Source organism: Lampetra planeri, chromosome 49, assembly GCF_965212315.1.
Source record: "Lampetra planeri chromosome 49, kcLamPlan1.2.h2, whole genome shotgun sequence".
Classification (NCBI taxonomy): domain Eukaryota; kingdom Metazoa; phylum Chordata; class Hyperoartia; order Petromyzontiformes; family Petromyzontidae; genus Lampetra; species Lampetra planeri.
This window is the reverse complement of record NC_136155.1, coordinates 4,133,966-4,160,570: the sequence shown is the minus strand read 5'-3', so window position 1 is coordinate 4,160,570 and position 26,605 is coordinate 4,133,966. Positions and strand designations below refer to the sequence as shown.

Sequence of the window (26,605 nt, the reverse complement as noted above, 5' to 3'; positions counted from 1 at the left end):
CACAGACACTCGGGAAAAAGACGCAGTCAGACAGAGACACACAGCCGGGAAGATACTCAAAAGGACACGGACGAGGACCACCACTCCTCGTGCCGCCCAGTAAAGCCTTCACAGACTTTTGGGGCAAGTGCTGTTAGCGATCGCCTACACAGACACACAGCTGCAGTCACACGCGCGCATAGATAGAGACACAATCAGAGACGCGCATGCCACTGCACAAGCGTTAAAACAAAAACAAAACAGACACAAAAAAACCCATCTTCAACTCAAATAATTACATCTCCTCCCACCCACTCAACCTCCTTGGAAAGAATTAAAAAAAATTATAGATATATCCGTGAGACCTCCTGCGAATTTTAGTTCGTTTCAGAACCCCCCCCCACACACACACACCAGTCAAAACCATGTCGGCATTTGCCAGCACCACCCATATTCTGTTCGCCGCTCAAGCCGTGGCGAGCGAACTTCAGGCGTTCAGGCCGAGCCTCTCGCTCAAGCCGTCCGGCCTCTCGTCCCTGGCCGAGATCATCACGTCGGACATACTCCACAGTTTCCTGTACGGCCGTTGGCGCAGCGCTCTCAACGAGCAGAGAGACGGCGGCGGCGTCGGCGGAGGCGTCGTCGGAGGAGGAGGCGTCGTCGGAGGAGGAGGCGTCGTCGGCGAGAGATCCAGCGGAGCGTTCAAGACGTCGCGCGGCATCGGCGATGCGATGGTCACCGGCGTGCTGCCCCCGTTTAGCTTCTCGGGAGGTGAGTGATGAGTGGTGAGCCGTGTCCAGTTACTGTGTCTGCGGCGTAGAAAGTGGGTGCTGTGTGTGGGCACCGCGGTCGAAATCGTGGCACCTGCTGGGTCTGTCCCGGCGACCTCCTTGCCAGCTGGGGGGGTTCGACCGGCTTCACGTGGAACTTAACGCTGCACCTAGCCTGGCACAAGCGCCGTGGTGACGTTACCGATACTTAGTTGTTGTTGTGTGTCTCTTGTGTGTGTCTCTCTTGTGTGTGTCTCAACTCGTGGAGGGGTAGCGTCACGGTTAGCGCGTTGGGCTACGAACCCAGTGACCCGAGTTCAATTCCCGCTCACGGCCGACACCAGTGACGATTGTCTGAACCGGTCCTGGGCATCGACTAGGTCGACTCAGCCTCAAATGAGTACCTGGTGCGGTGTGTAAAATATCACCACTGGGGAGACAAAGACGGTCTTCATAGGTGCTCGCTAACAGCACTTGCCCCAACAGTCTGCTAAGGCTATCCGGGGGATCTGTGTCTTTGTCCTGCACTTGCCCCAACAGTCTGCTAAGGCTATCCGGGGGATCTGTGTCTTTGTCTTGCCCCAACAGTCTGTGAAGGCTATACGGGGGATCTGTGTCTTTGTCTTGCCCCAACAGTCTGCTAAGGCTATACGGGGGATCTGTGTCTTTGTCCTGCACTTGCCCCAACAGTCTGCTGAGGCTATACGGGGGATCTGTGTCTTTGTATTGCACTTGCCCCAACAGTCTGCTAAGGCTATACGGGGGATCTGTGTCTTTGTCCTGCACTTGCCCCAACAGTCTGCTAAGGCTATACGGGGGATCTGTGTCTTTGTCCTGCACTTGCCCCAACAGTCTGCTAAGGCTATCCGGGGGATCTGTGTCTTTGTCCTGCACTTGCCCCAACAGTCTGCTGAAGCTATACGGGGGATCTGTGTCTTTGTCCTGCACTTGCCCCAACAGTCTGCTAAGGCTATACGGGGGATCTGTGTCTTTGTCCTGCACTTGCCCCAACAGTCTGCTGAGGCTATACGGGGGGAGGGGTCTCTTTGTCTGTGTGTGTCTCTGTAGGTGACATGAGTGTGCGCCTCTTTGTGAGTCTGTGAAGATGTTCTCTGCCATGATGATGATGACTTTGTGGGATAACGCTGCGGCGTTACATTGTCAGCAGCGATAGTTGCGGCAATTTCGCCACCACGAGAAACATCAATATCACCACCACCATCACCACCATCATCATCGGCACTAACATTACCACCAGCAGCAACCGTAGAACAACATCTGTAGCCGGGCGAAACATTTTCAGATTCGTACCACGAATGTGGAAGCCGCTTTTATATTTGAGCAATGAAGATCGATACATTTCATACAGCCACGCATACAATAATATGAAGGGGAAAAAATAATTCGCTGAGATTTTCTAATTTTTCATTGAATTATTTGACTTCGATGTAAAAAAAATGTACTGTCAAATTGTACAAATCGTCTACCATGAACTTGTGAACCGATGTTCATAGCACTCGTCTGAGTCTCATCGTCATCTTCATCATCGCCATCGTCGTCGTATCCCTCCTCTGTCAAGTTCCTGAGTGCAAATTGAAGTCTCGCGATTGCATTCAACGCGACCTCTTTGGAGCGAGTCCAAAAGTTCCTCCACTGAACGTGGAGCGAACTCGCTCCCGCCTTCGCCATTTCACTTTGGTCTCTTTCTGTTTCCTACATTTTTTTTGCCCACGATCCCGGCGAAAAAAGGTAGCAATTGAGTGAAAACGGTGGTCGGGGAAATGTATGTACATTTCGATGTTTTTTCAGACTAAAAATCACGACGTGAACGTGCTCCGTTCCAGACGTTGATATCCGCAGACGCTGTGGATTGTAACAACATCAGCATCGGCATGCTTCGATTAAAAAAAAAATTGATTCATATTTAAACACGTGTTCAACTGACATAAAGAACAAAAACAGCGTGTCCTTTATGACATCGTCAGCAGCTTCATTGCACCTTTGCTTTGTTCGTACCCAGACAAAGCTTCACCGAGTCTCGCGACTCTCATTGAGAGGGTCCTGCCGTCACGGGTCTGACACGTTCCCACTTTAATTCGCGTTGTCTCATCACATCTGTCGAGTTTTAACGACCAGAACGTGGCCTGATCAGTCGACTGAGCGGAATGAACTTTGATTTCACTTACATATACAAGTATATTTGTATTCATATGTACGGTTATGTACACTGATATACTGCATTGATATACTGCATTTATATACTGTATTGATATACTGCATTGATATACTGCATTGATATACTGCATTGATATACTGCATTATATACTGCATTGATATACTGCATTGATATACTGCATTTATATACTGAATTTATATACTGTATTGATATACTACATTGATATACTGCATTGATATACTGCATTGATATACTGCATTTATATACTGAATTTATATACTGTATTGATATACTGCATTTATATACTGCACTGATATACTGCATTTATATACTGCATTGATATACTGCATTGAAATACTGCATTGATATACTGCACTGATATACTGCATTTATATACTGAATTTATATACTGTATTGATATACTGCATTGATATACTGCATTGATATACTGCATTGATATACTGCATTTATATACTGCATTTATATACTGCATTGATATACTGCATTGATATACTGCATTTATATACTGCATTTATATACTGAATTTATATACTGTATTGATATACTGCATTGATATACTGCATTTATATACTGCACTGATATACTGCCTTTATATACTGCATTGCCGGCGGCAACCTGATCCAAACCACCACCCGCCCCCCACCACGCTTCACGAACCCGCACTGAGCAGTGTGGTGAAGTATGGTCAAACAACTAAAGTTGATGATGATGCCGATGGCGATGATGATGGCGATGGTAATGATGCTGATGGCGGCGATGATGATGATGCCGACGATGATGATCATTTTATTCCTCTGGTGGTAGTGGTGTTGATGCATATTTATACAAATGACGTCAATTGATTCATCACCGTTCCATTCATCACCGTTCCATTCGCATTGACTTTAAAACAACAAACACTTCCGTAGGATTTCCTCGGCAATCCAAGGTACGATCAGTGTCTGTCTCTGGGTAAAGCCAACGTGGTCGTTGATGCCACAACATTCAGTCTGGGGCACTTTTGATATAAAAAAAAAAATCCTGAACGCAATGAAAAAACCCCAAAAGACTTCACACAAATCAAGTAACCATTGGCCCCCCCACGGAGAGTTCTTCCCCTCCAACACTTAGCCCCCCCACCACCCCACCACCCTCATCCAAGGCCCCAATTCTCCACCCATCCCCAACTTTCAACCATGAAAAGTAACAAATTAAGTGGCACAATAGCGCTAATTGGGGCGCTCTGCACGCTTCGTCCAATACTCATTGACTGTAAGGCACGGATGAAGGGGCAGTGTTTGTAGAAGGTGGAGGGGGGGGCAAGTGGAGTGAGAAGGGGGGGGGTAGGAGGATGAGAGTGGGGAGGGGTTAGGTCAGAATTCAATACGAATCGTGCAATCCCCATCGCCATAGCGTCTCGTCCCCTTTCTCAACCGCGTCCACAGTTTCTGTGATCGCACGATTTTACCACCAAGCTAAGCAGGCATTTAGGCCTGGGATGGGTGATCACTCACCGCCTCCCCCCCAACACCTGTCAACTGGGGGGGGGGGGGGGTCGACAGCGTAGTAAGATGCAAAGCTGCCTTGCACTTCTTTGAACAGCGTTCACGTGATGTGACTCCCCCGTCTGCACCGACGATTCACCGATTCGGTGCGCGGTGAAGTGTGGAGCTCTCGCGGGTCGCGTGGGAGAGCGCCTGGCGCGGTGCGTAAACATCGCCACTGGGAGAGACAAAGACGGCAGGGCCGTGGGGCTGTTCAGCCATCCCCTCGTGTACCGTGCCAGCTTTCGTAGGTGCTACTCGCATACAGCACTTGCCCCAACAGTCTGTTAAGGCTGTACGGGGGAACTTGGTATTTTGTGTGTGTTTATATATATAATTTGATGCATCGGTCCTTTATCGATCTACTGCTGGATGAAGGCCTGATCACAACAGCAGTCCCCCGCTTCTGTAGCTTAATTTATCCACCTCCTCTCAACGTGGTGTGATTGGTTTTATATATGCGTGTGCATTTCAAGTATGCGCATGCATGGACGAACTATGTGTATATAGCTCAATAGATGCTCGCTAACACTGCAGTTATTTTCCAGAGCGTCATATAATCGGCAGAAAACGATACAGTATATGGATATAAAAGCAAAATTGTTATTTAGAGATTCAAAAAATCGTAAAATTGTTCAAGCGGATTTAAAGTAACGTTTATCCAATTCGATCCCTAATTTATAAGTTACGTGCACCCGAAATTCTGTATATTGGGTCGCCAAATAACGAGATATGATGACTGTATATATTGTGTACGCACACGCTGTATGTAATAGGTGCTCGCGAACAATTCATATGAATGGATTTTCAATTAAAACTCGGGGCAATTGCTAAACTTGTTGCACCCGTATTCACTACATCATCATCATCACCAATCCACTGCTGGATTAAGGCATCCACAAATGGTCACCGCCTCTCACGATCTTACAAAGACAAAGGATCCCCCCCCCCCGTATAGCCTTCACATACGTGTGGGGCAAGTGCCGTTACCGAGCACTTATTAAGGCCGGCGATGTTTCAGATCGAAATCAGTTACTGAGTCTATCCAGGGCCGGTTCAGATAATCGTCACTGGTGTTGGCCGTAAGCAGGAAACAAACTCGGGTCGTCTGGTTCGCACACACACACGTGTGTGTGTGAAACGATGCGTTTTCCAATACGATATCCGACGTTGTGCGCTGCACCTGCTGGCACCAAAACGTCGGACATCGCGGCTGAACAACAGCCGATTGCGACCAGGAAACAACGGAGAGATACACAGCTGCACATCCGCGAACAATTTGTCTTAATAGGTGCTCGCAAACTGAATAATAATGTTCACTTCGTTAAACTAGATGGAATTCGAATGGGCCTATCTATAGGGATAAGAGCCGTTTTACTTATTCGCTAAAATGCGTGTGTGTAAGTATATTTAACGAAACGAAACAGGTGGATTTCTCCACAAATCTGGCTGTCGCCTGATGAAGCTGGTTGTAATTACTGTCGAAACGTCGTACTCAGATTGTTAATGTTGTGGTTTGGCTCTCCAACACACCAGTGTGCTGTACTAGTGACGAATTGGCCACGTTCTGTTTACGTGACAAACCTTACTAGTTGGCTGTGTCGGGTGGTGGTGGGTTTAACAACACATTTATATATTGACGCGATCTAACCCAAAAAAAACCCTCTATTATGGATGATATTGGTCGCGAAAGCCTCCGTGTTAAACATGTGTTGATGTTTTATAATCATTGCGTGATAGACATTAAAACGTGAAACGCAATGGATTTTCCAGATATATTTCTATTTGTTTTCAATTCTAATATACAATCAGCTTATTGTATAAAATAACAATCTGATAATAAAAAAGCACCACTTACATATTTATTCGTGTTAATACATTGCCAGATATAGTATATGCCATACGTATGTTGAACTTCTTTCGCACCGTACGTAGCCAAGCGTGCTAATCGGATGTGCGTGTGGGGAGCGGTGGCGCAGTGGTTAGCACACCGCGCTACGAAGCAGGCAGCCCGAGTTTTAAATGAGCACCTGGTGCGGGGAGACAAAGGCGGCCGGGCATGGATGGTACTGGCTCCGTCGCTCTTAATAGGTGCTCGCTAACTGCACTTGCCCCAACAGCGTGTATGCCTACACGGGGGACATTTAGCTTTTGTGTGTGAACAAAGCGCGTGTTTGTATGTGTATATACGTACATAAAACAAACGCACATGACATCCGACATCCTAGGTATATATAGTATGCACGCATAACTAGATTACATAGACGCACACACATGTATATATGTAGGTGTGTGTGTTTTTATATAGATATGGGGAGCGGTGGTGCAGCGGTTAGCGCCGCGCTACGAACTCGGCGACCCGAGTTCTATTCCCGCTCACGGCCAGCACCAGTGACGAGTCTCTGAACCGGGTCCCGGGCTTCCCCTAGGTCGACTCAGCCTCAAATGTGTACGTGGTGCAGGGTGTGTGGTAAACATCGCCGCTGGAGAGACAAAGGCGGCCGGGCGTGGTGTTGGCCACACCATCCTCTCTCTCTCTCTCTCGTGTCCCGTTAATAGGTCCTACAGCACTTGCCCCAAAGTCTGTGAAAGGCTACGCGGGGGATCTTTGTCTGCGTGAGATGTTTACTATACTTCAATTAACCAATGTTGATAGAGGTGTAAAGTCGATTGTATCATGCCGCATTTTACATTTCAACCATTGTTAATCATCTAGGCGTAATGCCAATACAATTGTCCCGTATTTAACCGGCTGAGAGCTATTTTTTTTATAACAATTGATCATCATCATCATCAACAGCCATGGTCAATCCCCTGCTGGATGAAGGCCTCCCCAATCGATCTCTCCGCACTCCAAAGACGAATACAAAGATCCCCCGTGTAGCCTTTGACAGACTGTTGGGGCAAGTGCTGCTTGCGAGTGGCACCTTTGAAGGCCGGCACGGCACACGAGGGGGTGGGGTGGCCAGAGACACGCCCGGCCGCCTTTGTCTCCCCAGCGGCGATGTTCAGATAATCGTCACTGGTGTTGGTGGCCGCGAGCGGGGAACGAATTCGGGTCGCCGGGTTCGTAGCGCAGCGCGCTAACCGCTGCACCACCGCTCCTCGCTCGCTCGCTCGCACTCACTGAGTCGCACGCTCATTCTAACGTGCTCGCCACGCTCTCACACACTGACTGAGACACACACGGTCACTTGTGTGTGTGTGTGTGAAGGCGTGCACACACACACTTGCACGCACACACAATTGCACACACACACACTTGCACACACTCACACACATTTGCACACACACGCGCGCGCTCACATTTTCACACCGTCACTTACGCACTCACTCTCACACACACACACTTGCACACACTCACACACTTGCACACACACACTCACACACTTGCACACACACACTTGCACACACACACTCACACACACACACTCGCACACACTCACACACTTGCACACACACACTCACACACACACACTTGCACATACACACTTGCACACACACACACTTGCACACACACACACACACACTTGCACACACACACACACTTGCACACACTCATACTTGCACACTCACACACACACACATGCACACACACACTTGCACGCACTCACAAACTTGGCGGGGTTTAATTTTTTTTGCCGTAACGTGCTGTGGCAGGCGTATCAGCAGCAGTTCGTGGGAAAAGTAGCGAGAGGGAAGAACAGCAACAGCAGCCCTAGCAACAGCAGCCCTAGCAACAGCAGTCCTAGCAACAGCAGTCCCAGCAACAGAAGTCCCTAGCAACAGCAGTCCTAGCAACAGCAGCCATAGCAACAGCAGTCCGTAGTAACAGCAGTCCCTAGCAACAGCAGCCCCAGCAACAGCAGCCCCAGCAACAGCATCCCCAGCAACAGCAGTCCTAGCAACAGCAGCCCTGGCAACAGCAGTCCCTAGCAACAGCAGTCCCTAGCAACAACAGCCCCAGCAACAGCAACCGCAGCAACAGCAGGCCTAGCAACAGCAGTCCTAACAACAGCAGCCCTAGCATCAGCAGACCTAGCAACAGCAGTCCTAGCAACAGCAGTCCCAGCAACAGCAGCGACAGCAACAGCAGTCCTAGCAACAGCAGCCCCAGCAACAGCAGTTCTAGCAACAGCAGCCATAGCAACAGCAGTCCTAGCAACAGCAGTGCTAGCAACAGCAGTCCTAGCAATAGCAGCCCTAGCAACAGCAGCCCTAGCAACAGCAGTCCTAGCAACAGCAGTCCTAGCAACAGCAGTCCTAGCAATAGCAGCCCCAGCAACAGCAGACCTAGCAACAGCAGCCCTAGCAACAGCAGTCAGCAACAGCAGCCCTAGCAACAGCAGTCCCAGCAACAGCAGCCCTAGCAACAGCAGCCCCAGCAACAACAGGCCTAGCAACAGCAGTCCATAGCAACAGCAGCCTTAGCAACAGCAGTCCCAGCAACAGCAGCCCTAGCAACAGCAGCCTCAGCAACAGCAGGCCTAGTAACAGCAGCCCTAGCAACAGCAGTCTTAGCAACAGCAGCCATAGCAACAGCAGTCCTAGCAACAGCAGTCCTAGCAACAGCAGCCATAGCAACAGCAGTCCTAGCAATAGCAGCCCCAGCAACAGCATCCTTAGCAACAGCAGTCCTAGCAACAGCAGCCCTAGCAACAGCAGTCCTAGCAACATCAGTCCTAGCAACAGCTCTCCTAGCAACAGCAGTCCTAGCAACAGCAGTCCTAGCAACAGCAGCCCCATCACCAGTAGCCCTAGCAACAGCAGCCCTAGCAACACCAGCCCTAGCAACAGCAGTCCCATCAACAATAGAGCACCCAGCAACAGAAATAGAGTTTTCAGGTCCACACGGCGTACAGCCGTTTCAATGCGGGCAACAACAACAATGTGTTTGTGTTTCTCTCCCTTGTGATGGTACTCTGTAGGATGAACGTTGAGATTCATAAGGGGCACGGGGTGGCCAGTAAGGTCTGATTCGGTCTGTAATGAGGTAGGGCACTGACCAAGGGGTTTGACAGCTTTGATGACATTACAACAACCTCCACCCCCTCCCAACCTCTGCGCCGAAGATAAACTCACCTTAGGATTCGGTCCGCGACCAGCGAGTGAGTTTCTGCGTTTCTCTCTCCTGGGCCTCCCCGCTGTAGGTCGACTCAGCCTTAAATCAGTACAAAACACAAAAATCAGGACTTTTATAAGAGAGACAAAGGCGGCCGGGCTTGATACTGACCACGCCACCGCAAACCCCCCTATTGTGCGCCGTTCATAGCCGCCTGCTAACGGGCACTTGCCCCAGCAGCTTGTGTTAGCCTATCCGGGTTACCTTTGTATCTGTAATTTAAAGCCCCACCAACCCCCCGCCGAAATGATGAATGGCGGTCGCATTCCTCTAGGCAATACGCGGCGAGTGCGTGCACCGTGTGAATTTATAGGCATTAATTCGTGACGAGAAAGCGTGGAGCTCTTTTCTGTAACAAAAACGTGGGCTTTAAAAATAAAGAAAAAAAAGTTGGGGTAGGAGGGGGACAAGAGAAGTTGGGGGGAGGGTACGGGCGGAGAGTTTGAGGTATGAAATGGGATTTAAATGCCGTCGTTTGAGCGCTGCTTGGCGCTGATGTGAATGCTCAGCCGTGTGGTCCGAAAGCGAGTATCCCGGGCGGACGCGTTCTCACTCGCTCGGCGTGCGAGAGTTGCGAGCGAGTGTGTGTGTGTGAGAGTGTGTTAGTGTGAGTGTGTGAGAATGTGTGTGTGAGTGTGTGAGAGTGTGTGTGTGAGAGTGAGTGTGTGAGACTGTGTGAGTTTGTGCGTGAGTGTGTGAGTGTGTGTGAGTGTGTGTGTGTGAGACTGTGTAAGTGTGTTTGTGAGTGTGTGAGAGTGTGAGAGTGTGAAAGTGAGTGTGTGTGAGAGTGTGAGTGTGTGTGTGAGTGTGTGTGTAAGTGTGTGAGTGAGAGTGTGAGTGTGTGTGAGTGTGTGTGAGTGTGTGAGTGTGTGTGAGTGTGAGAGTGAGTGTGTGAAAGTGTGTGAGACTGTGTGAGTGTTTGAGTGAGTGTGTGAGAGTGTGTGTGTGTGAGTGTGTGTGAGAATGAGTGTGTGAGACTGTGTAAGTGTGTGTGTGAGTGTGTGAGACTGTGTGTGTGTGTGTGAGAGTGAGTGTGTGAGACTGTGTGAGTGTGTGAGTGAGACTGTGTGAGTGTGAGAGTGTGTGTGTGAGTGTGTGTGTGAGACTGTGTCAGTGTTAGAGTGTGTGTGTGAGTGTGTGACTGTGTGAGTGTGAGAGTGGATCGTACGGTCTCGGCTCATTAAAGCGCATTACGATTTCATTGAGGGTTAGTGACGCACCGGGGTGGGGGGGGGGTGACAGGCGCATGGGATCGGAGTGAGGTTACAGGGTGTATAGACCGCGAGACAGCGAGACTCGCCGATTGCACTTTCATCGTCATCATCATCACCATCATCACCATCTTCATCATCACCATCATCGTCGTCATCATCATCACCATCATCGTCGTCATCATCACCATCATCGTCATCATCGTCGTCATCATCACCATCGTCGTCATCATCGTCGTCATCGTCGTCATCATCATCATCGTCGTCATCATCACCATCATCGTCATCATCGTCGTCATCATCATCATCACCATCATCATCGTCGTCATCGTCGTCGTCATCATCATCATCATCACCATCATCGTCGTCATCATCACCCTCATCGTCGTCATCATCACCATCATCATCATCGTCGTCGTCATCACCATCATCGTCGTCATCGTCGTCGTCATCATCATCATCGTCGTCATCATGGTCGTCATCATCATCGTCGTCATCATCACCCTCATCGTCATCATCATCATCGTCGTTATCATCACCATCATCATAATCGTTGTCATCATCACCATCATCGTTGTCATCATCACCATCATCGTTGTCGTCATCATCATCATCATCATCGTCGTCATCATCATCATCGTCGTTGTCGTCATCATCATCACCATCCACACGCAGACACACACACGTGGACACGCAGGTATAACAAAGACAAAGATCCCCCCGGTATAGCCTCTACAGACTTGTGGGCCTGAAGCCGAGCCTTCTTTCACAGGTGCTTCTCGCTCACAGCACTTGCCTCAACAGCCTGTTGGGACTGCATGGGGGATCTTTGTCTGGTCTGCTCACGTAGTATGCATGTCTCTTGAACTTCTTTCGCACCGTACGTAGCCAACCCTGCTCATCGGAGGTGCTGGGGAAGGACCTTCAGTGCACCTAGCGTGGCACAAGCGCCGTGGTGACGTTTGCTGCTGTTGTTGATGTTGTTGTTGATGTTGTTGTTGATGTTGTTGATGTTGTTGTTGGTCACGCAGGAGTCGCCACTTTGGCCAAGCTGGACAAGATGTCGAGTTTGGCTCTTCCTGCCGAGCTCACGGTGGCGCCAAGCTCCGTGCCCGGGGAAGACCTGGGCATCTACACGAGGACCTGGATCAAGCAGGGGACCGAGATGGGACCTTTCACGGGCAAGATGATTCCCCCGGACGGTGTGGACATCTTCAAGAACAACAACCTCATGTGGGAGGTTAGTTCGCTCGAGTACCCAGATGGAGCCGTGAAACCGGGGCATTGCAACGGGGGGCTGAGATAAATTATAAACTAAACTTAGTTTTTTTTTTTTTTAACCAGGTTAAGGCTTTACTGAGTTATGTAGCTTTCTTTTTGTTCAGAAGCGACCCTGGCCACAGATGAGAGCTCCGACAAAGTCTCTTAACGTCGTGTGGACATTTATAGCAGCCGAAGACTCTGATCGCGTGTTTATAAGTGTGGAGGGGAAAACGGGATGACCTGGAAAAACGGGACCACGGGGAGAGAGACTTCGACAAAGTCCAAATATACAGCAGCAGGCTTCAGGGTCGGGATCGAACTCACGACCTCCTGTATACCAGGCGAGGTAGTTAACATCTCCTAGCCATCGTGATGATGATGATCAGAGAGCCACGCAAACTCCAAATATACAGCAGCAGGCGTCAGGGTCGGGATCGAACTCACGACCTGTATACCAGGCGAGGTAGTTAACATCTCCTAGCCACCGTGATGACGATGAGAGAGAGAGACACGCAAACTCTAAATATACAGCAGCAGGCGTCAGTGTCGGGATCGAACCCACGACCTCCTGTATACCAGGCAAGGTAGTTAACATCTCAAGAATCGCTTCTACGTTTACTCTCCAACGAGGCCCCCCGATATCTTTGGATCGTCTTCTTCTGAGGAAAGATGTCTTTAGATTATTTTGATTATTTGGTTGCTATAAATTCCCACGTGATATTTAAGCCACGTCGTTGAGCTATCATCTGTGGTCAAATCGCTTCTGAAATAACAAAATCTGATAGCTCAGGGGGCCTTAACTGGTAAAATAAAATTAATAATTTAATAAAATTAATAATTTTATTTGCTTAACTTTCCTACACTTTTCACTCCTATCGCGTAGTCTACTTTTTATTGTTGTTGTTGTAACTTTCTGACCCGCCCCTACCGGACATCTGTGAAAAAGAGCTTCATAGCTCATCGGGTTTCCTCCTCCAGTCTAAATACAGATTCAGATTCTGAGTACTCGCAGGTCAAGGTTCATTTTCTGGGGTGATCGGGATGTTTTTGTTGTTTGCCTGCACAGCGCAGCTCCCAGACTCCGGAAACGAACGCTCGCAAGGCTCGTTAGGTCCCGTCTCTAAAAATCTCACCTCTTTAAATTGTCCCTTTACCACCACCCCACCCTCACCCCCCGGTTCTGACCGATCGCCCTGCAGGGTCTGTTAATTTCCTGCTTGGTGGGATCTGCGGATGAAATGCGCCTCACAAATGTAAATTACGATTACGACGGCAGTTCTGCAGTGACAACTTCCGGGGGACTTACTCTAACGCAGGGTGATGTGCACATGGCTGAGGTTGTTCCAAATAGAAATCGCTTGGGGGGGGGGGGGGGGCTTCGTCCAGCAGTGGATTGAGCGTGGCTGATTGATGATGATGATGAAGTGCCGATGACGATCATCATCATGCCTGACAATCACGATGATGATAACCATGGCTGATGATGACGATCATGGCTGATGATGATGATGATAATCACAAGATGATAATGTTGATTTTCATCATGGCCAACGATGATGACGATCGTGGCTGACGATCGCTTATGATGATCATGACTGGTAGATGATGATCATGTTGATGATGACCATCATAACTCGTGATGATGACGATGTCCTCGCCAGGTGTTCAACGAGGATGGCACGGTGCGTCACTTTGTGGACGCGAGCCAGGACAACCACCGCAGCTGGATGACTTACATCCGCTGTGCGCGTAACGAGCAGGAGCAGAACCTGGAGGTGGTGCAGATCGGCAACAGCATCTACTACAAGGCCCTGGAGGTGGGCGCAGGGGTGGAGGAGAGTGACGGGGAGAGATGATGACGGAGAGAGATGGAGAGAGATGATGACGGAGAGAGATGATGATGGAGAGAGATGGTGATGGAGAGAGATGGTGATGGAGAGAGATGGTGATGGAGAGAGATGGTGATGGAGAGAGATGGTGATGGAGAGAGATGGTGACGGAGAGAGATGATGACGGAGAGAGATGGAGAGAGATGATGACGGAGAGAGATGATGATGGAGAGAGATTATGACCGAGAGAGATGATGACGGAGAGATGCAGAGAGATGATGATGGAGAGAGATGATGATGACTGAGAGAGATTGAGAGAGATTATGAAGAGGGATGTTGGAAAGAGACGGAGGAGCGGAGAAAGAGAGATGCTGAGAGGGATAGAAACAGAGCCAGAGCAACAGAGAAAGATATAAAGCCACACAACACACAAATGTAGAGCGAGATAACGACAGAGAGACAAAGACACAGGGAGAGACACACACAGCAACATAGAGACACGCAGAAAGACACAGAGTTGAAGTTCTTCAATAGACCTCTTCATCACAACGAGTACATGCCCCGGAAAGAGTGTTTGCCGCATGCCAATCAAACTCGATTTTCATTTTCACTCAAAATTAAATTTAGGGCAGACCCGATTTCGATTCTCGCTCACGGCCACCAACACCGGTGACGATTATCTCACAGCACTTGCCCCATCAGTCTGATAAGGCTATACGGGAACGCTTTGTCTTTGTGGTCATTGGTGGCCGGGCACGGACCCATCAATTTGCTAAACTTGAGAACCCGCTTTTGAGATAGTCTGGTGGCTAAGACTTGGATGTAAACCCATGCTTTCACCAGCGCTCGCTCATTGTCTCCGGCACGACCATTATTAACCCATTGGAGCAACCCTGCAGTTGTCAAGTTTTAAGTTGATTTAGTTTAACCAGGTGAGAAATGAAGAGATCAGGATGAGTCTCATTTGCAAGAGTGACCTGGGTGAATGAGAGTGGGTGAGTGAGTGAATTAACGAGTGGGTAAAATAAGTGGGTGAGTGAGTGAATGGTTGGGTGAGTGAATGAATGAGTGGGTGAATTCGTGGGTGAGTATGTGCGTGAGTGAGTGGGTGATTGAGTGGGTAGCTGAGTGGGTGAATTAATTAGTGGATGGGTGAGTGAGTGAATGCATGAGTGGGTGAATTCGTGGGTGAGTATGTGCGTGAGTGAGTGGGTGGGTGAATGAGTGGGTATCTGGGTGGGTGAATTAATTAGTGGATGGGTGAGTGAGTGAATGAATGAGTGGGTGAATTCGTGGGTGAGTATGTGCGTGAGTGAGTGGGTGGGTGAATGAGTGGGTAGCTGGATGGGTGAATTAATTAGTGGATGAGTGAGTGAGTGAATGAATGAGTTGGTGAATTCGTGGGTGAGTATGTGCGTGAGTGAGTGGGTGGGTGAATAAGTGGGTAGCTGGGTGGGTGAATTAATTAGTGGATGGGTGAGTGAATGAGTGAGTTGGCGAGTGAGTGATTAGGATCCTAATGTACCACTGTGTATGGAAAGCCAGGAAATACACAGATTTTCAAGACAGGACCTAAACAATATACCTAACCACTCCGATTGTATTACACTGGTCAACAAAAAAAAAAAATCTGGCCTGGACTTTTGCAGCTGTTTTAGACTAATTTCAGGGTGCTGATTCCAAATCTGATCTCAGATTTGCTTTATCACATCGCATTTTTATGCTATAGGCATTCCCCATTTTCATTGATTTTACCCGAAATTAACTCTGTCACTTATGATTGCAAGTTGTTGCGAGTCAGTGACTGCTTTAGTGTTAAAATATGGTGTTGTATTTTTAGGATAGTGTGTTTATAATATAATTTTATGTAGATATCCACATTTATTTAATATTTTTCTTCTGCAGTTTTTATTGAAAATGCAATATTTTATATCTCAAAAACCTGATGTGATAGACAATAACTGATGCCAGATTTGGAATCAGCACCCCAAAATTACCTTAAAACCCTTGGAATACCTTATGCCAGAAAAAGTGTGTTGACCAGTGAATTATTGGCGAAGCGTTCCATGGTCTCGGAGGTGCACGGTGGCAAACAACCCCATGCAGAGCCTTGACCTCGGAATCCTTCGAGAACAAGGCTATCCGAACATCTCAGAGTCGACAAGGATCATCAGTTCCTGTCGATATGTCGGGGCGACGCCACTCAACAACCTTGTAGATCGGCAGTAGCAGCAGCAGCAGGATGTCATAGTCCACTCGAAACTTGACTGGTAGCCAGTGCGAGAGACAATGTAGCTGGTGTGTGTATGTACAGTCGGTCTTCGACTTACGAACACCGCGCTGACTTTATAAATATACCATTGACTTAAAACGCGAAACTCTCACTTGCAAATTGCACCGCGGGACTATTTTCGCTCAGCTGAGCGATCCTCCACGAGATGTGAAGAGTCAGCCTCGCGCTGGGAGTGAGCGCTTGCGTGTGTGTGTGTTGGGGGCATTTAAATACAATACATTACTGTGTGTTCCGACTTACGAACCGCTCGACTTACGAACGGTCAACATGAACTCATTTTGTTCGTAAGTCGGAGACGTTTAACTTCTTTCGCGCCGTACGTAGCCAACCGCGCGAATCGGAGGCGCGAGGGGGGTGGGATAACACAACTAAAATACAAAAAGATGACGTGTGTGCTCACGAAACGGTGCGAGCGTAAGGACTTTCTATAGCAGCCGGAGTCGATGACTGCACCACCTCTAATAGATTCGTAACCCTCTCTGTGCCTTCTCCTCCTCTTCAATTTGCAGCCCATCCCGCCTGACCAGGAGCTGCTGGTGTGGTACAGTTTCTCGCACAACACCTTCCTGGGCATCCCCGGAGTGCCCGGCATCGAAGACGAACAACGCAAGAAGCACAAAGACGGTGAGACGCAAGGGGGGACACCGCCGATAAGAGACACGCGGACACCGCAGACACGCATGGAGACGCATTGAGACGCAGCTACAGAGACATGGGGAGACATGGACTCACAGACACACAGACGCAGAGACACAGACACACAGAGACAGACACGGAGACACGCAGACTCACAGACACATTGACGCAGAGACGGACACACAGAGACAAAGATACAAAGATTCCCCGTATAGCCTTAACAGACTGTAGGGGCAAGTGCTGTTAGCAAGCACCTATGAAGGCCGGAACGGCACAGGAGGGGGTGGGTGGCTAGCACCACGCCCGACCGCCTTTGTCTCCCCAGTGGCAATGTTTACACACCTCACCAGGTACTCATTTGAGGCTGAGTCGACCTAGGAGAGGCCTGGGACCGGTTCAGATAATCGTCACTGGTGTTGGCCGTGAGCGGGAATCGAACTCGTGTCGCTGGGTTCATAGCGCAGCGCGCTAACCGCTGCACTAACACAGAGACATACGCGCAGAGACAGACACGGAGACACAGACACGCAGAGACACAAACGCAGACACAGACACACAGAGACACAGACGCAGAGATAGACACGGAGACACAGATACAGACACACAGAGACACAGACACGGAGAGACAGACACGGAGATACAGACACGCAGAGACAAGCCGGTTAGGATTTTATTTCGATTTAAAGCTTTCGTGACTGCAGGGATTCATCTTCTTGGTTCTTTCGGTAAAGTGACGTACAAGGGAAATAATAAAATAATAAAACATAATTGAATAAAATTCTCACGGCTGCTTGTGTTGTGGCCGAAACGTCGTGAGAATTTTATTATGTTTTATTTTTATTATTTAGTTATTTCCCTTCTACGTGACTACCGAAAGAACCAAGAAAACATAGCAAACTAAGAAATGTAATGCAATACCACCCAGAGAGTCGGCTAACACAACAGTCAACATCCTACCTGGTTGATTAACGTTATTCCAAAGAATGCAACATTTGAGAGAGAGACAAAACACAGACACGGAGACACAGACAGACACACAAGTAGAGAGATCAATTAGTAGTACGAGTGAGCTGATGACGAGTTCCTTAGCGGTAGGGTTAGTAGTTGCTGTGTTTGGTTGGCTAGTAATGGTTAGGGGTAAGGTTAGGTTCAGTGGCAGGGTGAGTGCTAAGGGTTGGTGGCCTATTTGAATATAACATTCCTAACAGCAACTTTAAAATAATTTTAGCTCACAGAACTGCACTCTCGTGTGAGAGAGACATCGTGGAAGTCGTAGCCGAGCTGTGGAGCCGCGAGAAGAGAACCACGTGCTCTCTTCTGGGTTCGCATCTTCCGCGGAACTTTTCGCGTGGCCCAAACCCGAAGTGAAACCCCCTCTCACCTTCCAAATCTACCCCGGCTCATCAAACCCGCTCTGGATATTCCTATAGAGTGGTGGTGGTGGGGGGGTGGGTGAGTGAGTGAGTGGTGGCGGTGGTGGTGGGGGAGGCAGAGATATTTAACTCAAGTTTTGGGTTCGTCCCGGCCTATAATTAAACGTTGTTTTTTGTTCCTCTCTAAGCTGAAGCAATTAATTTGATTCCTCGAGAGCGGCAGACAGCCAGCGTTACCTTTGTTGCCGGCGAGTAAACAGCCGAGGGCAGTTGGGAATCTCCCGAGTTGATCGTATCCAGCAGTAGCATTTGTTTAAGCAATTGAAGAAGAAACATAAGAAGGCAAAACACAATCCCTCTAACGGAGTCGATCTTCCGGGCCTCATCGGCAGAGTCGAACAATATCGCTGCTGGGCCCTGCCCGATGTTTTTCGTTGAGAAAATCCCCTCTCCACGGCGGAGGATGTGTCTCGTTGTCCTTCCCCCGTTACCTCCGATTAGCACGGTTGGCTACGGTACGGTGCGAAAGAAGTTCAACGTGCACACACAACGTACGTACCACAGGAGCAGCAACAATAACAACAACAACAGAGCAGTGGTGTGCAACACGTGACTTTGCGTGGCAGCTGCCGCTGGGCACTGTGGGTACCGGTGATGGATGAGTGCCGTGGGCGAGGAGCGTGGCTCAATTTCCACTCTTGACTCGACGGCCAAAGAAACAGAAATCGAATATTCATGACCGTCTGTCAACGCGTCTATTTGTATCTCCGTCCATCTGTCTGTCGATCCGTCTGCCTGTCCATCTATTAGTCTCTCTGTCTGTCTCCCTGTCTGCTTGCTCATTTATCTCCCCCTCCGTCGATCTGTTTGCCTGTCCCTCCGTCGATTATATCTCCCTGTCCGTGTCTCCATCCATCCATCCATCCGTCCGTCCGTCCGTCCGCCAGTCTGTCTGCTGGTCCGACTGTCTGCCTGTCCGTCCATCTCTCCATATGTCCTTGTATCCGTCTGCCATTAATATCACACGACCCGTGACTTCACATCACACGACCCGTGACTTCATATCTATCCCCCCCCCCGACCCCAACAGACGAACTCCAACTTCTCGACTGCCAAGGTGTCGGCGTCGGCGGTGGTGGCGGCGGCGGCGGCTTCATCATCAGCAGCAGCGCCAGCAGCAGCAGCAGCATCAGCCTCAGCAGCAGCAACAGCAGCAACCTCGGCGGTGGCGGCGGCGGCGGGAGCAGCAAACTGCGCTGCGTCATCTGCCACCGCGGATTCAACTCGCGCAGCAACCTGCGCTCGCATATGCGCATCCACACGCTGGACAAGCCCTTCGCCTGCCGCTTCTGCAGCCGCCGCTTCAGCCAGTCGTCGACGCTGCGCAACCACGTGCGCCTGCACACGGGCGAGCGCCCCTACAAGTGTCACGTGTGCCAGAGCGCCTACTCGCAGCTCGCCGGCCTGCGCGCACACCAGAAGTCCGCGAGGCACAGGCCCGCGGCCCTCTCGGCCGCTGCGGCCGCGGCGGCGGCGGCCGCGGCGGCCGCGGCGTTGGTCGGCGGCGGTGGCGTCGGCGGCGGCGTTGTGCCGGTCTCCCATAATCAGAATCATAATCATCAGCAGCAGCATCATCAGCAGCAGCAGCAGCATCATCAGCAGCAGCAGCAGCATCTTCATCAGCAGCAGCAGCATCAGCGGTCACACGCGCTTCCCGCGGGCTGCATTCCGATTGCCGCTGGGTCGATGCACGGCCACATGCCGGCCTTAGCGCTGTGACGAGATTGGCGCTGCCGGGGTGTTTGTCCGTGACTCTCGATTCTGCCCGACTCTCTGTGACTCCTCTCTCCTTCACGGCTGTCCGGCGTGACTCTCTCCATCCTACGCCTCTCCCTCCCAGTCTCTCTCCGACACTTCTATTGTGATGACCCTCGTCCAAATCGATCTGGGGTCTCTGCCTGACTCTCTACACCTCTCCAGGACCCGACAGTCTATTCATCTATTAATCGCTTTTAATTTAACCCGGTAAGGCCCATTGAGTTGCGTAGCTCTTTTTCAGACCTGGCCACAAATGATCGCGCAAGGGAGTGGCTTATCACGTGGAAATATTTAGCTGTCAAATACTCTGAACGCGTGACGTTGATTTTAAATGTAGAGGGACAAAAGCGAAAAATCCACGCGACCATGGGGAGAGAAACACACAAACTTAAAATGTACAGCAGGCGTTAGGGTCGAGATGGAACCCACGACCTCCTGTACACCAGGCGAGGTAGTTACCATCTCCAAGCCACCGTGATGATGATGAGAGAGAGAGACACGCAAACTCCAAATATACAGCAGCAGGCGTCAGGGTCGTGATTGTACCCATGACCTCCTGTATACCAGGCGAGGTAGTTAACATCTCCTAGCCACCGTGATGATGATAAGAGAGAGACACGCAAACTCCAAATATACAGCAGGCGTTAGGGTCGAGATGGAACCCACGACCTCCTGTATACCAGGCGATGTAGTTAACATCTAGCCACCATCTTTCCCGATCTGGCCCGAGTCAGACGCTCATGAATCCATCAGCCCACCGGACCGGGGTAAAGCTACTGGACATTTGTGAAGTAGAGCTCCGCAGTATTCATCCGGTATAAAAACAGATCCTCATTCTAATCGGCGAAACTTCAGGGTTGGTTTTCACTTCCCCCGGGAATCATCGGCAGCAAGAGTCCCATCCAAACCACGTGATGGGTTCTAGTCAGCATGAATCTGTCGTAGAGCCCAGGTCCGTCCACTGTTTGGTAGCGCTGAGCTGGGTTTTGAGATAGGAGGATGTCCCGATCGGACACTGAACCAGTGGTGGACATTCCACATTACCGTGACGAGACGCAGTCCATCCATGCATTTCGACTGGTGACCACTGTTTCCTGGCTTGGGGAGGCTTTCATCCAGCAGTTGATTGATCATGGCTGATGATGATGACGCTACTGCTGATGATGATGGTACATATACTGCAGCTGTGGAGGCTTCGTGCCATCCCAGCCTTACAGACGGGCTAATGCCCCAGCTGCAGGCAGGTTGCTGCCGTTCACCTCGAGACGCACAGGGACAGCTGCCATCGGGGGGGGGGGGGTCCCCTAGGCGACAACTACGGCAGGGCATTGGAATCGTTGAGGTGGAGGTTGGTGGAGGTTGTGGAGGTGGTGGAGGTTGTGGAAGTTGGTGGAGGTGGTGGAGGTGGTGGAGGTTGTGGAAGTTGGTGGAGGGTGGTGGAGGTGGTGGTGGAGGTGGTGGAGGTTGTGGTGGAGGTGGTGGAGGTGGTGGAGGTTGTGGTGGAGGTGTACGTATGGCTCTGGCGTGCGAATACAAAACCCAGAATCCTTACAGAATCCCGAGATCGCTCCTGGAAAGTGATATATGTCATCGATAGCAACGCTACGTCTGTGTGTGTGTGTTGGAATGGCTGTTAATGATCCTTTACGCATCACCGAATGTCACCGAGTCCCAAGGCTCGCGTTCAAGACACGTTCTGCCGTCCGTTGGAAAAATTGTTGCAAAATTATTTTTTTCTCGTTTTGTTAAAAATATATATATATTGTCGAGCGAGCGAGCGAACGTCGTCGGTCGATTTTTTTTTATTTTCCGCGTGTTCAGTTGCGACGGCAGGTTCAGGGACGGAAGGAGGGCGGGCGGGCGAGGGGGAATTGCGGAGTTGCTCCTGCCACAACAGTCGCGTGCACGGGATGGGCCAGGAACCCACTTTCTCTACTGCCACCTGCTCGCACCAACTCCCACAGCCCAGCGAGTCTGGACTTTCGCAGCACGCGGTTGTGATCTTCCCGTGATCCGTCAACCCGCGAGACGACACGCCTCGATAGAACGCTACCACGACCCGATTCTCCAGATTCGAGAGGACGCCACTTTTTCCCCCACACCTCCTCCGCCCCGTGTGTTGTGAAGCAAAAGTTTGGGGGGGGTGGAGGGGTGGTGCGTCTTATAATCCGACCAGATTTGTGCAACTTTTTATCTCCAGCCGGGGCAAGCGTCTTTCGTTGCGGTCTTCCTGTCCGGTGCGTCTCCGTGATCCGGAGAATGCGGGGGGGGGGGGGGGTCACGCCGTGTCTGTTCGTTGCCGCACTCGTTTCGCCGGCTCTGCCTGCGTCGAAGACAACGTCGCTGTCCGCGCGAAGCGAGGCGAGGCGCGCTCGAGGCGACGTTCATCGGGGAAGAAACGCGCTCGATCGGGAGCGGGTGTCGTGTCGCTCGCCGTGTCAACGCGGTCATCGCTTGTGGAACACGTGGGCCCCGTGGGCCCCGCGGGCTCTGCAATCGACCCCGCGGCTTCGTTTCGCACGGCCAAAATCTTGCCCGTGTTGTGGCCACGGCGGTTTATCAATATAATTTTATTTTTAATTGTTGCTGCGAATTAATTAATCGTGATCTGTAGCACACCCCCGCCCCTCTCCTCCAAGGTTTCTCAAACTCCAGTTTTTCGCGGCCGTAGTATGATCCGCTTACCACGGCTTTTTTATTTTTAAAAAAGGTCTCCGTACAGATGTAAATTGAGTTGTTACACGCTACACGCGCCCGATGCTTGTTAAACTCGTCCCACGGGCAGAGAGCTGATTCAAATTGATGGAGAACGCGTGTGTGTGTGTGTGCATGTGTGTACGTGTGTGTCCCATAGTGACGTAACGCCTATTCAAATCGATATCCTCTCAACCTTTGAGTCAGCGTTCTTCGTGGGACGTGGGACGTGTTTAACAATAATCAGACATGTGCAGCACTAATTCAAAATATCGCAATTCAAAATTGGTGCTGCCCAGCCCCGCCCCCACGGCGAGACGTGTGTAGCAATCATCAGGCAAGTGCGGCGTGCATCATGAAACTACTTAACTCGCATTTGAAAGCGAGAGGGATCGGTGAAACTTGCAGAGACGGGGACTGGTGATGAGTCTGGGGGGCTAACTGGAGTGCTGGAGACACCATTGCCTGCAGTCTGTGTGGGATACTTGTGCTAACACATATACAGTACACGGTGTAAATAATAACGACGACGATGATGATGATGATGCTGATGATTATTCCTGTTACAATTATTACCATCACCTGTATACCTCAACACGTAAACAACCTCTCTCTGTCTCCATCGCTCTGGCTCCATAGGTACGCGTTAGAGCTTTCGGAGAGAGAGAGAGGAGATAAGATAAATATTCCCTGTACATTTATATGTATATGTATTTATATAAACACGGTATTTTGCAATAAAAAAACATTGTAATAAAACTTGCGGTCTTTGTTTGGATTAGTTCTTTGTCCTGCCGATCGGCATGGTTGGCTGCGTACGGTGCAAAAGAAGTTCAACATGCAAATATTTTTTTCAGAGAGTTTACAAACATTTTCAATTATCATCAAAGGATGCTGGATGGACGATGACCAATAATACTGCAGTAGTAGCAATACTAATCATAACGGGCTTGTCAGCCAGAGAGGCAAGCAGTTTGAAGAGGCGAGTTTTCAAGACAGACTTCAACATATCTGGCGACTCTGGATCTCGTCCGATTTCAAGTTTTTCAAGTTCCATGTATTAGGTTTAGCCCTGTGAGCCATGCGGCTCTTAAGTCGGGTGCAACCGCAAACAAATAAAATATGAACACAGAACATCTTCTTAAAGTGACGACGCGTAACAGAAGCATCCTGGAATAAACCAGCAAATATTCCAAAATTTTTTTATTAAAACGCTGTGTGCAAAAATTCCAATGTGGTGCAAGTTAACAAAACAAAACAAAAGACAATTTAGATTAACCATGTGTTTTCGAATCACCAAAATAAAGCTATAAAAACACTGTAACAACAGTAATCATAGGGAGTGTTATTCAAATGTAACAATAAACGATATACATTGCACGAACGACCAAACTTGCAGTCATAGCTAGCAGCATGACACTCCCAGTGTATGATGTGTGAGTGAGTCAGTGTATGATGAGTGAGTCAGTGTATGATGTGTGAGTGAGTGTATGATGTGTGAGTGAGTGTATGATGTGTGAGTCAGTGTATGATGTGTGAGTGAGTGTATGATGTGTGAGTGAATCAGTGTATGATGTGTGAGTGAGTCAGTGTATGATGAGTGAGTCAGCGTATGATGTGTGAGTGAGTGTATGATGTGTGAGTGAGTCAGTGGTAGTGTGAGTGAGTCAGTGGTAGTGTGAGTGAGTGTGTGAGTCAGTGTATGATGTGTGAGTGAGTCAGTGTATGATGAGTGAGTCAGTGTATGATGTGTGAGTGAGTGTATGATGTGTGAGTGAGTCAGTGGTAGTGTGAGTGAGTCAGTGGTAGTGTGAGTGAGTGTGTGAGTCAGTGTATGATGTGTGAGTGAGTCAGTGTATGATGAGTGAGTCAGTGTATGATGTGTGAGTGAGTGTATGATGTGTGAGTCAGTGTATGATGTGTGAGTCAGTGTATGATGTGTGAGTGAGTGTATGATGTGTGAGTGAATCAGTGTATGATGTGTGAGTGAGTCAGTGTATGATGAGTGAGTCAGTGTATGATGTGTGAGTGAGTGTATGATGTGTGAGTCAGTGTATGATGTGTGAGTCAGTGTATGATGTGTGAGTGAGTGTATGATGTGTGAGTGAATCAGTGTATGATGTGTGAGTGAGTCAGTGTATGATGAGTGAGTCAGTGTATGATGTGTGAGTGAGTGTATGATGTGTGAGTCAGTGTATGATGTGTGAGTCAGTGTATGATGTGTGAGTGAGTGTATGATGTGTGAGTGAATCAGTGTATGATGTGTGAGTGAGTCAGTGTATGATGAGTGAGTCAGCGTATGATGTGTGAGTGAATCAGTGTATGATGTGTGAATGAGTCAGTGGTAGTGTGAGTGAGTGTGTGAGTCAGTGTATGATGTGTGAGTGAGTCAGTGTATGATGAGTGAGTCAGTGTATGATGTGTGAGTGAGTGTATGATGTGTGAGTCAGTGTATGATGTGTGAGTCAGTGTATGATGTGTGAGTGAGTGTATGATGTGTGAGTGAATCAGTGTATGATGTGTGAGTGAGTCAGTGTATGATGTGTGAGTCAGCGTATGATGTGTGAGTGAATCAGTGTATGATGTGTGAGTGAGTCAGTGGTAGTGTGAGTGAGTCAGTGGTAGTGTGAGTGAGTGTGTGAGTCAGTGTATGATGTGTGAGTGAGTCAGTGTATGATGAGTGAGTCAGTGTATGATGTGTGAGTGAGTGTATGATGTGTGAGTCAGTGTATGATGTGTGAGTCAGTGTATGATGTGTGAGTGAGTGTATGATGTGTGAGTGAATCAGTGTATGATGTGTGAGTGAGTCAGTGTATGATGAGTGAGTCAGCGTATGATGTGTGAGTGAATCAGTGTATGATGTGTGAGTGAGTCAGTGGCAGTGTGAGTGAGTGTATGATGTGTGAGTGAGTCAGCGTATGATGAGTGAGTCAGTGTATGATGTGTGAGTGAGTCAGTGGTAGTGTGAGTGAGTGTATGATGTGTGAGTGAATCAGCGTGTGATGTGTGAGTGAGTCAGCGTGTGATGAGTGAGTCAGTGTATGATGTGTGAGTGAATCAGTGTATGATGTGTGTAAATGAGTCAGTGTATGATGTGTGAGTGAATCAGTGTATGATGTGTGAGTGAGTCAGTGGTAGTGTGAGTCAGTGGTAGTGTGAGTCAGTGGTAGTGTGAGTCAGTGGTAGTGTGAGTCAGTGGTAGTGTGAGTCAGCGTATGATGTGTGAGTGAGTAAGCGTATGATGAGTGAGTCAGTGTATGATGTGTGAGTAAGTCAGTGTCGGCCCCCTCTGCTTAGGTCGCGCGTTCCACAGCTGCACTGGCAAAAAGCCCGACCAGCCCTGCAGGAACAGAGAGGAGATTTGAACCCCCGGAGTGCTGAGAAAGATCGGCGACCTCATGGACCTCGTTGGAGAGTCAACGCGGAATCGGTTCCCGTGAAATATCGCGGGGTTGCAGTACTTCATATTGGTGTGGCTAGGTGGAGTGTGGAATCGCATGGCTGTGAGAGGTGGCAGCCTTCATCTCCAGCAGTGGATTGCGCATGGCTGCTGCTGATGATGATGGTGGTGACGGTGGTGATAACGTGCGGTTTCGGAAACACGGACATCAAAAATGACGATGCGATTCAAAAAAAAAAAATTCATCGACTGACACGTCCAGCCGGTAGGAATCGATGAATCGTGCTACTCGATAATCTACTTATCCGAGCTATCATAGCCCGGCTCGAGCTGCCGGAGTAGTTTCGTTGTTGGGCACAACTTTGGCCTGTGTGGTTGGGTGGGCGGGCGGATAGGTGGATAACAACCTCATACTCCAAATAACGCGAATATCGGTCTCTCTCCGAAGCACATTACAAGCGTCGCGTCTTTTAAATTGCTCTGTCCAACGCGCGGCT

The 26,605-nt window shown here is 49.4% G+C and overlaps 1 protein-coding gene across 1 annotated transcript in view; it reads left to right on the top strand.

The window, feature by feature from the left end:
- The first annotated feature begins 404 nt into the window (after nucleotides 1-404).
- PRDM12 (PR/SET domain 12) overlaps nucleotides 405-26,605 on the top strand; it is a 74,211-nt gene continuing 48,010 nt past the window's right edge. Inside the window, exons 1-7 of the mRNA XM_078616011.1 lie at nucleotides 405-609; nucleotides 11,834-12,042; nucleotides 13,727-13,882; nucleotides 16,697-16,811; nucleotides 19,144-19,154; nucleotides 19,370-19,789; nucleotides 22,372-22,526. Coding sequence (XP_078472137.1) covers nucleotides 405-609; nucleotides 11,834-12,042; nucleotides 13,727-13,882; nucleotides 16,697-16,811; nucleotides 19,144-19,154; nucleotides 19,370-19,789; nucleotides 22,372-22,526 — 1,271 coding nt within the window. The remainder of the gene's footprint in view (nucleotides 610-11,833; nucleotides 12,043-13,726; nucleotides 13,883-16,696; nucleotides 16,812-19,143; nucleotides 19,155-19,369; nucleotides 19,790-22,371; nucleotides 22,527-26,605) is intronic.